At 31.3% G+C, this 12,312-nt stretch overlaps 1 protein-coding gene across 1 annotated transcript in view; it reads right to left on the reverse strand.

Moving 5' to 3' along the window:
- LOC111622333 (serine/threonine-protein kinase ULK2-like) overlaps window positions 1-12,312 on the reverse strand; it is a 66,251-nt gene that overhangs the window by 16,196 nt on the left and 37,743 nt on the right. The window contains exons 14-17 of the mRNA XM_023364694.1: window positions 8,620-8,713; window positions 4,195-4,305; window positions 3,880-4,089; window positions 3,710-3,805 (exon numbers count right to left, since the gene is read on the reverse strand). Of these exons, the coding sequence (XP_023220462.1) occupies window positions 3,710-3,805; window positions 3,880-4,089; window positions 4,195-4,305; window positions 8,620-8,713 (511 nt within the window). The remainder of the gene's footprint in view (window positions 1-3,709; window positions 3,806-3,879; window positions 4,090-4,194; window positions 4,306-8,619; window positions 8,714-12,312) is intronic.

A 12,312-nucleotide genomic window follows, 5' to 3' on the forward strand; every position in this document is an offset into this window, starting at 1 on the left:
CACATTGCCATTTTGGGTAGTGATATTAGTCAAGAACAGACCAAAAACTAAAAGGGACCAACCAAAGCTCATTCAGGTTGCCGCCATCTAGTTCATACAGTCATTGCAACTACCTTTTCAGGTTGTCACTTTTGTTGTGACCATAGTCCAGATCATCCAACTCAGGTTGTTGCCCTATTGTCATGGAAGATAGATCCATCAAGAGTGAGGCTCTACATCCACTTGCTTATTGACTAGGATTACAATGGACAGTTAATGAGAAAATGGAACTTTAAATTCATTGTTAGTGGAAGTGATTCATCCCAACTTTGAAAGAACTTCTCATCATTGAAGACATCGTGTAACTTACAGGTGCATGGCCATCTATGCATGTCCAATTATAAACCCCGCTCTCGAAAATCAGGTTCAGTTGTTAAGAAAGAAGTTAGTAATAGTATATTCAATATGAATAGTGTATGTTTGATAAGAATATTGTGTTAAAAGATTATTGTTAGAATTGTTAGAGATCTCAGAATTTATGTATGTATTATTTTCCTTATATATTTTCCTTGTATAATAATAACTAAATTTATTTGCATTTATACTTTATGTTTAGTATAAATATGGTGTTGAGAACTTCCTTCCAGACCACCCTGTCTCTCTAAATCTCCCTCCTCCATTCACCCACATTCATCCTAATACATGACTGCTTTATGTGAATTATGAAATTGCATAGGAAATATGAAAATCAGTGGTTTCTGTATTTGCCTTAAAATACAGCAGTGTCAGAAGCTTGATATGTGAAATGCTTGAAGTTCCCCTTAAGCATTGCAATTGCTATTGATTTGTTACATGATCTTTAAAATTCAAAACCATCTTAAATTGTTGTGTAATTAAGAGTATAGTTCTTTTTAAATATGTTAACTCCTAGCACCCAGACCAAATCTGGCCAACAAACATATTTGATAAATGTTAGAAATAAACTTATTTTAGTATATATGGAATAAATGAAATATTTGTGGTCCACCTACCAACAACTTATACACTATGTGAACCAACAATTAAACTTTCAGCACCCTGTGTTGGTACATCAGAAAATAAGATAATTTGAAATATAACCAGGATTAAAAATGTTTTGCATATGTGATTACAACTTGTACTCCTAAAATTTGTTAGCATTGTTCATATTAATGCAACTATAAAGTGTTTGTGCAAAATTTTGTTTCTTTTACATGTGGGAATCTAGAGACTGTTATTATATAAAATCTTGTAATGAAAGGACAGTTTAGAAACTTTCCCTTTTACCATCTGTGGGACAGACGTAATTGTGGATAAGTCACATCGACCTGCGAATTATTGCAGATAGATGAGAAAGTTGACACTTAACTTTCATCTAAGAAGGAAATATGAAACCTTCAAATCGACTTTGTTTAGTTTTAATCAGCCAGCTATGACACCTTTGACACGTCATTGCTATCAGGCAAACGGTCACCTGATTATTTATTTTTAATTGTCTACTTGGACATTACTCATTAATAGGACTTTATACTGGTGTTTAAAAAATCGACACAATAATGAGAGTTAGTTCAGAAAAAACAAATTTTCTTTATTATATCACCTGTAGTAGTAATTGATTAAATTCCCACATGGAATACTGATATAAGGCGAGAGGTTTTTGGAACCCATAAGTTATGGTTCATCCCTCCATAATCCTGGTGGACATACTTAGAAACCATATGCTCATCTAGACATATTGCCATAATTATAGTCCCAAAGGATTACCTATATTTTTGTAGTAATTTGTATAAGGGTCAATTTTCCCAGTCCTCTATGAATAATAGTCCAACAAGAAGTATGATAAAATAGATGTAAACTCTCTCTCTCTCTCTCATTTCAGTATAGGTACCCAGTCAAATTTAAAGTATAAGTGCTTGGATGGTTGATATCAAGCCGATCTTAATTGTACTATCAACCAAAGATTAATGGTGTATTTGTATATAGGCTTAGCATCTATGTACTCCTTGCTTTAGCTCATTAAGCTGTTTTACTACTTAAAGTGGGCCTTATTGGACTTCTGGCAATCGAAGATACCCTATCAACTTTCCCACAGTGCCTCCCCACTCAACAGTCAAACTAGCCTTCCTACTCAACATTTATTTATGATTCGTGAGTTAGGACGTAAACTTTTACTATCCTAACTGGTATCAGATCCTGATGTCGAAAGGATCTTGCAATCCCAATGACAATTTATAGAATAACCATCCAGTGACAACAGGGCCGGATTAACCCACTTTGGGGCCCTAGACATTTTCTTCTTACCGGGCCCCCTCGCTCACAAGAAATAGAGCACACAAAAAATATAAAACAATAAATAAAACAAAACTAAATAATGTGAAAAACTAAAACAAATCTTAAATTTTTATTAATAAAAAATATTTAATACACAACAATAAATTTTAGTTTTTCTAGAAAAGTTTGAACAATTTGTTTATAAATTTAAAAAATTGAAATTTGTTTTATTAAACGTCTAACAAAAGTTGTTGTACAATAACAATATTTACCTTAAAATATTAATTGTCAACAAGACTATGTGTTGTCTATAAAATCGTACTGCCTGCTGTGTTACCAGCTTAGAGGTATAAAGGTGTATATGTCAGGAGTTGCAATTTGGCACAGAGTATTAAATGCCCAAATCATGCGCGCATAAAAAAAAAAACACAGACTTGTAGGTACTCAGAGGACCCATACCGAGTCAAAGTAAAATACAAAATGGCGACTCTGTCTACAAACAGGCAAACCGAAGTCAGGTGGTGAGAGTAACACCCGCAGTCGTTCTAGGAAATGGACTCTGACTCTAGGACTGAACACGTAGTATTTTCTTTGTTAAATAAAATTTGTAATCTAATTTTGTAAATTTGGGAATGCTTCATATAACATTAATGTTATGTCGTTACATGTAGGTTTTTTAACGTTATCTAGTATACTAAAATCGTGNACCGATAAAAATTTGACATTATATTAGGGTTGTCGTTACATCCGATGACGTTATAATCGGGTTAAACTGTATATTGTTTGTGCAAAATAAAAAAATAATTTCGAACGATACAATAGCCACGATTATTTTTTTCAAAAACGGGAAATTCTCGTTAGGCATCGACAAAAATTCAACCCGGGCCGACGGGTTGCAACGGAGAGAAATTTCGAAATTGGATAGGTTAATTTCATCAAAAATGCATCGTGGACGATCTCGTAGTCGTGGCCGGCGAAGTTTGAACGATCGCGCCCAAAAGCAGCGATACCAAAGAAGATTGGATAATGAGAACGAGACCCGCCTTGAGCGTCAAAGTGATTCTGCTTAGTATTGTCTCCGAGACATAGTCGTGTCCCAAATACGGTTTTGCCGTTTTACTTGTTTAATTTAACCTTTTTGGTTAATATTTAAATAATATCATATTTTATCAGTTTTACCAGTATTATACAGTTGTCCAACAGAAAAGTAAACTATCTTATTTACAAATCTTTTCAAAATAGACAGTTTGACCGGGCCCTTTAAAAACCGGGCCCTAGACATTTGTCTGATTTGTCTATGCGATGATCCGGCCCTGAGTGACAACGTTAGCGATCTTCACCAGACCATCACCATTAAAAGGGGTTTAGAGATTGACTCTACCCCCAGCTTCTCACATACATATTATATAATTAGGTTATTTTCAAAAATAAAAAAACAAACCTTCTGAGGACCCTGTCACAGATTTTAATTTTCCAGCACTACCACGTCTTTGAAGATCCAATTCTGTGTTTTCTGAGGTATCTTTAATACTTTCTTCTGGAAAATTAAAAAAAATTAATTATAAATTCTGTGAAATTTATTATTATTATTATAGATAAGAGATAACATACTTTTCCAAGAATCTTTATTAGTAATTTCAGGTAAAGTCATTGTCCTTCCATTAAATGACATATGAAATGAATAAGATAAAGAATTCACATTTTTTTGTGTGTCTAAGCCATTTAACACAGTTTCAGTTTTATATTGCAAATCTAAAAGATTTGGATCATCTTTAATAAATTCTTTGTTTGGAGACCCAATAACTGGTGAAAGTGGATTACCTACATAATGTATTTTACATTTTTAAGCATTTTACATTCACTAAATTTCATCTAAATTTCAAATTCTAATTTTAAAAATAAAATGTTTTAATTAAATGATTTCACCTGATGGCATAATAGTTTGACGCCAAGAGGGATTTGAAAATCTGGAAACATATGATGGAATAGTTCCTCTTCTTTGCCCTCCACCTGGAGGTGTGCCAATAGCAAACTGAACTATATAAAATTAATTAGTACATTTTGATAAATTTGAGGAAAAGCATTAAAAATATATGAAATTTCTTATCAATTTTAATTTTCATATCATTGTTTATTATTTTTTTACATTAATAAACAATGAGAACCAATCATTTGCTACAGATTTTCAATTAATTAAAATTTCTTTGAAATTTAAAATATGAATGCTATATACTATCTCAAAGTTATGTATTAAACAATAATAATAATAATTGACAGCAATAAAATATATAACTAAATGATCTATTTATAATTCATTAATTAGTAATATTAGAAATAATACTTAATATTAATTTCAAAGCATTTTCTATGGAAACAGAAATATCATCATATAATTAGTAATTTTCTATTCTGTTCAAGAGTAAATACAAAAATTAACAAATATTATGTAATATTTTAATTTTATAAGTTATATTTCATATGTTTTCGTTTAAAAAAAGTAAACTATTATATATAAAATGTATAGGGTTGAACCGAAAGTTCATTCAATTTTACAGAGAAATAAAATATTCTATTTATGAATTAAAAGTTATTTATTTATTTATTCCAAATGTATTCAATCTGTTGTTTGATAACCTTACACCATCTGTGTCAAATAGGGTGAGTTTTTGATTGAAGAAATTATCAATGTGATTTTTGATACTTTCTAAAGATTGAAATTCTATACTGTTTAAATTATTCCGCAACAAATGAAAAAGATGATAATCTGAGGGAACTATATCCAAAGAATATGGAGGGTGACTCAAACATCCTAGTTAAAGTCTAGAAGTTTTTGATGCACGTTCAATGATATGTGCAGTCTTGTATTATCATGATGCAATATCACTCCCTGTCAATTTGCAAGTTATGGACATTTTTGATGCACTGCAGCCTTCAATTTATCCTGTTGGAAACAATATTTATTGGAATTGTTTGTTTGTTGCGTAAAAGCTTGTCATAAAGAACCTCTTTCCAATCCAACCAAACTGAAATCATTACTTTTCTGGAATGCGAACCATCCTTAGGATGCAGCACTGGTGGATCATCTTCATTGCATTTTAAAAGTGAAACAGAAACACACTCAATAAGGTTTCATTCACTTAACTGATGGGAAGTATATCCAAGGCTAGCCAAATGTCTGACAATGGATATTTGGGATATTTTTAAGGTGTCAACTATCTCTTGTGTTGTTCTATGCTGATCATTTTGGATTAAAGCTACTATGGACTTATCTTCAAGAGAAAAATCTCCTGCCCTAAATTTAGCAAACTATAGTAGAGCATTGATTATCCGAAACAATTCAGGACTGGGGTTGTTCAGATAACTGATCATGTACGAAAAAATATATTAACCTATCCCATGTTGAAATTTTTCTCCATTGTGTGTCGTTTCGTGTTAAATTTTTGTCAATGTTAAGCTTAACAAAAATTTTTTAAAAATAATAATCATGGCTATTGTATCGTTAAAAATTATGTATTTATTTTGTTCATACAAAATAAAGATATATAATTTTTTTTTGTTTTTATATTTTTAAATATATATTTCAGAAGTTAATCTAGTATCAAAAACATTCCAACTCAGCACGACAGACGTCCCAACAACACAGTCCTCAGAAAAACACCACACAAAACAAGCAAAATCTTTTTTTCTTGGGTTTGTCTGGAGATGTCAGCTGCTTGGGCTATATTCTCCAACGAGCTAAAGCAAAATACACCACTCACAATGGAGGAAAAGAAGTCTCATTCAAATACTGGCACGTCCTTAAGTACTCTCTTGACATGTGTCATGCTGAATCAGAATGTTTTGATACTAGATTAACTTCCAAAATATAATTTTTTTGTTTTATATTTTTCAATATATTTATTTTGTTTGTGCAAAATAAAGAAATAATTTTTAACGATACAATATGGTTGCACCTGTGCTGCCAGCTAAAACACACACACCAACAAAAATAATATCAGAGTAGCCAAAGACATAGCCAAATATTGCAGCACCACAACATGGAAATTTGAATTTGCTGACTGGATCGTTTTCAGTTAACTGATGTTTCAGTTGATTGGTATTCGGATAATCTATGCTCTACTTTATTTCTGGCATATTCGATCAATAACTGCATCCTCCCCATATACAGTGTACATCATCTTTTGGGTTTTTGGTTGCATTTTAACCATTTTGGAAATAACAGAACATGAGATGTCAAAAATGCACCTTCTTCTTTTCTTTTTTTGTTTTTTTTTTTTCTTAAAAAATAACTGTAACTAGACTTACATATTAAATATGAAAATATCCTTAATGCTGACCTAAACTACTTAAAACTTGGTAAGCCTGAGAGGTGACACAAACAAGCAATTATGTAAATACCCAAACAAACTTTTGTTTCAACCCTATATTTACCAGTAAATATAATTTTTTGGAAATATGTACAACTCAACAAGGCTGATTTCATGACAAAGCCAGAATTTTGGAATCCAATCTAAGGGCTGAAATATCTGAGGTTAAAGTTTGTCATGTAAGTCTATGGGTCAAATGCCAGTTGTTAGCTGGTTACACACTACATGTCAATTGAATTTTCAATTGTTGTCAATTTACATTGATCTCAATAACAATTTTTTATTTTGATCTTTACAATGGGCATTTAACATGAATTACCTAGTTTAAATAGGTGCATGCATACAACTGGTTAAAACAGATGCACATGCATGTGTTAACCAGTTGCTGGAATTGGTAGGCCACTACTTACATGAATGTCTTACATGTTTCTTGATGTTTTCATTGGCTATGATGATAGATATTCTGTCTAAAACAGTTTTTGGGGAGGATGCATGTCACCACATATTGTATGAAGCCGATACAGTAAGACCTATGTTACAGAGCTCAGTTTCATTTTCCTAGAAAATACCTAGTTACTTTTTAATGTTAGTTCTCCAAAAATATACTATTGAAGCATAGCATTAACTTTCTTATAGATAACACTGGCCAACAAATATTTTCAAAATCTCAGTTGGATGAGACTTTTTCACTGATTCTCAATAATTTGGGCATGCTGATTTCAAATCTGCAAACAGTTTTTTCTCCATGCTCTAGTTTTCATACAATTCAAACTTTTGCATTCCATCACTTTATGTTCATGTTATCAGAATGGTATATGATAAAGTTGTGTAGATATGAAAATTGATTCTTTTTCAGATCCAATCATGGCTACAAGGAGACATTCACGTACAAACAACCCAGACAGTTTCTGTTACATTTGTGGATACTTCACTCTTTTTCGACAAAGGTATAATATAACTTCCTTTGTGAGACGAACTTTCGGAATTCCCATGACCTGAAGATCACGGAAGAGCACTACCAAGGGAGATGGGACAAGCATATGATAGCAAATTACTGCTGGAGCATTAAACAGGATTGCCCTGAAATAGATCACAAATGCAAGAGCGTGAAACACAAATTTCTGCCTTGATCGTATGCACTTGCGTTTAGCCTCCAGTATAGGACAGAATGTGTTATGTAGCAAATCGATGTCTGTCTGTGTTTCCATTTTTTACCACTACAGACATGCACACTATTTTGAAACTTTACATTTATTAATTAGTAATACAAACTATCTTAAAATTAGCTAAAGACATTTAGACTATGTTGAAATTTAATTTTTATTGCTCAGTTCATTTTGAGAGTGTTTCATCATATATATATATATCCATATACACAAAGAGGTCAATGAGTTAAATATGAAAAATTGAAATTTTGACATTTATTGATTGCAAAAACACCAGAGCTTTCTGGAAAAAACGAATTATCTGAATTCAGTGCCCCCAAATTAGTTAAGAACAGGTGTTGATAGATATTCAATGAAAAATTTGTTGGCTAGTATAATTACTTGATGGTAGCTGGTGATTCATATGCATATTACAAAATTTTTTATAGAAAGGATTTTATTTTATGGAAAATTTACTTTTAAAATTGCTCTAATTTTAAGGATAAGTGAAAATTTTCAGATTCAATATTCTATTGGAAACTTCTATGGATTTCATCTTAGAATTCTACTTATTCAACCAAACTTAAAACTCTACACAGAATAATGCTTAATCCATTTCAATAAAAAAGTAATTGAAGTACATTCATAATTACAATGATGTTTTTATATATTTTTTGTGATAAAAACAAATAATATTTATAGTCAATTTACTTTGAACTAAGTTTACTCATCTGCAGTTTAGTACAAATAGATACAGCTGTTATTATCTCTGTCCATTCCTAAATTTATACTATCTTTCAATTATTATTTTAAAATTTTTTATTCATAAATATACTTACCACTAGGAGGTGTTAAACTACTAACATCTGTTGTAATTTTTATTGATTCATTAGATTTTGAAGATGTACTGGATACAGAGTGCAAAAGTGGAGGCTTTAAAAACAAAAAAATTAAATTAATCATGCAATAGAATATATAATTCATCAAAATCTCAAGATTTTAAACCTGTTTAATGCTCACATTATAATAAGAGTTTATCAATAATTTGAAAATAATTTGTTTTGTCAATTTTTATTTTTTTAAAACTTAACAGAAAAAATAAAATAATATTAAAAATATCACTTAGAAATATTTTTGATATAAAATATTTCTAATATTTAAATATTATATTCTTTTTTCAATGTAATTTTTTTATATGCAAGTCCATTTAAAAATTTTTTAAATCTAATAAAGTTCCCTTAGATTTAAGTCAAGAAATGGAAAAACAAAAGGAAAAACAATTTTATAAAATATGAATAGAAGTTATACTTAAGTATAATACATTTAATTAAAACAATGATAAATATATATATAAATCATAACTGCTAAATAATTATAATTTTATAGAGGAAATATCAATACATTGTAAATCTATCTGAATTCAAAAATTATCCATTTAACTATTAACAGAATTGTATTCATTATATATATATGTATATTATTGAAAGTTACATTATTGATAAGATCCAAGCTTTAACCTTTATTGATATTACAAAAAAAAGTTTAACTTTACAGATAAAAATTTTATATCTATAGCACTGAATATATATACACAACCATTTGTCACATAGGAATATGTTCAGTTTATTGTCTAATACAGTGAGTTATTTCATTGACTCCTAAAGATAAAAATTAAATGTCTTTGCTGCTCCAATTGGACAAGCAAATTGTAAAATATCTGGCAAAAAGATCATTAGAAGAGCAGTTTGAAAAAAGAAAACAGTTTGTTTGGAGCAGTTCAAAAGAATTGGAAATAAGGACCCAAGAATTACAGAGAGACAAAAGAAGTCTTAGGAAATGACACCATCTGGTTATACCAGATCAAGTGAAGGTACCTAAAATTCAACTGCAACTTGTCTTTCTCTCCACAGGATAGTAATACAGTAACCAAAATGTCTATTATACAAATGTGTGATGATAAATAATTTTTTTCATTTAACTCTTGACTATAGTCACTCTTTATCTGAATCCATACAATGCAACAGGTAATTCACCAAGATGCATTAGAAATTTTAGTAAGGTTGAAGAATTGGCCACTGCTTGGATTGAGATCACTCATCGACAAAAGTAAAATAAATAAACCAAAAATGGATCTCATGTTTATATACAGGGTCCATTCCCTGACCAATTATGACATTTTTCCCTGACTTATTAATGTCTCTGCATTTCCCCTTTCCATTATGTAATATTCAGCCAAGTTTATTTAAGACCATTTTGCACACATTTATAAAATTTTTTATTATTAAAAAACACTTTATTCACTTATAAAAAACAAAAAACTTGGTGTAAAATTGATTATGTAATTAGTTATATCATCATAATTGAAGTTTAGACTATTTACAAAAAAATATCAAATTTTTGAGTCTATCTTAATCCTTTTTTACAACTATTTAGTTATCATTTCTATATCAAATAAAATGTACAAATTAAATTAATCATGAAATTCTTTTATATAAGTAAGAAAAAGACTCATGTCATCGTGTCATAAAATTGAATTTTCTTAAAGTCCTCACTTTAAGAAAATTCAAAATAATTTAATAATTCAGACGAGAAATTCAAAATAATTTAAACAGAAGAAATTGTGCACTCCACGAGAAGGAGAAATCACTTATTGTGTGCTATTTTTAGTTCAGCATGGACCCTTTCAAGGTCATTACATTTCTTCCCATCCCTCCCCAAAACTTAATGGGAGTGGCAAAGTTTTGGCAGAAAAGCAGGTAATTGTTGATAGTGTTTTTGAAAATCCAACTAATTCTGTGGCCCATGGAATTTTGGTCTACCTCCAAAATTCCATGGGCCATCTGAAGATAAAAATTTGCAGTTAGAGAGAAGACATCACAGATAATAATCCTACTAATTTTGATGGATTGATGCTCTCCATACTGCATATGGCCAGTAGCACAGAATACAACAAATAAAAATACATGAATTGCATGAGGTTTGCCAAGTGTTTCAAAATGTCCCATACACAATTGTGAGATCTGGAATTTATTAACTAAAATTTTAATTATCTTTTTCCTTATGCTTATGTAATGAATTGGAAGAAAAAAAAAACAATCTTAGCCGGGAATGTGTAAACCTTCCTGTTATAACCATCAACATTCTATTGGCCTCACATAACTTGCAGCTTGTCTTGCACAAAAGTTTATAGTTAGCATCCAAAATTCGTCACTTGTTTAGGTCCCTGGACCACCTGTAACCTTTAGCTCATAGACCATTCAATCACGTGATGGAAATTCCCCACAAAAAGCTATAAAAGACCGTTCCTACCCCTCTCGGGGGAGTCTCTTAATTAACGAAAGCTGGACCAACAACATCGTGCCGATTCTTCGAACCTGCCAACATTCTGATCTACAAACATTATTATCTGATCATCACCAAAGTCGCGAACTTTTTATAATTGTACTCATTTGGATTAAAACCACCTTTTATTGAACAATTAAGGGCCTACATGGACTTACTTGCCTAGGAACCATACAAAGAGGTATGAAAAAGTGTGTAAACTCTCTCTCGAGCTGTTAGGCGGTTTATAACGAGATTTGTGTAGTCTTTTTGTCGATTTTGTTTATTTCAATAAATTCTTATTTTTACTTGTTAAAATGGTAGACTCCTTTACTTGTTTATGTCCTTCACCTTATTGTCGACCCCAAATACTCTCCCTCCACTCGCCTGACATTTGAGCGTCCCCAACCCTAGGGACCAGCAATAAGAAAAACTTTAGCCATCTTGACAAGTGAGCAGGTTTAACAACCTGTCAACAGAAAGGGAGACCTACGACCTCCCCGGCGGTTCACACAATATTGTTAAGCCAACTGACAATTCTTTGCCTTCCCAGGGCATCAACTGACTAATGAACTAACTAAGCATCAAGCAGGTCAAAAAAATTAGGAGGGTTGTGTACAAGACACAATTACAATTGTTTAAGGTGTGAATCCATCTCTACATTATTAGAGGAAGGATAAGATGTAAATGAATAAAGTCTTGGTGGTTATCATATTTCAAATCAATATCTATCAGTTCGGGTGGCAGCGCATTCAAAATATTTGCATCGGAGTTGACATGCTTGCTTTTCTCATGCTCTCTACACAATCTGCACCATTCAGCATTAGTCATTTTCAGCTTTTCTGATTCCTTTTCAATTTTTCTTTCCAATGATATACATTTCTTACATTTCTGTTCATACAGTTGACCCCCCTATAACGTGCGTTCCTATAACGACAATTCCTATAACGTAGCAAAAAAATTGTAGCAACATTCGTATAAAGCAGCTCCTAAAACGTCTTCGCCGACTCATTTCGCGACAAGATTGATAGAGTCTGGACCAATAGTGGATGAGCAGCCGAACTACTTTCCTCCGCCCTGCGCCACGCTACGGAGCGGCTAAATTGAGTTTGCTATCGTCTGTACAGTATTATATATAAATTAGGTATAAATTAGGTACTGTACATATAATTATATATTAATTATATATAAATTAGGTACTGTATATATAA

Source organism: Centruroides sculpturatus, unplaced genomic scaffold (assembly GCF_000671375.1).
Source record: "Centruroides sculpturatus isolate CEXI.00-Female unplaced genomic scaffold, Cexi_2.0 scaffold276, whole genome shotgun sequence".
NCBI lineage: Eukaryota > Metazoa > Arthropoda > Arachnida > Scorpiones > Buthidae > Centruroides > Centruroides sculpturatus.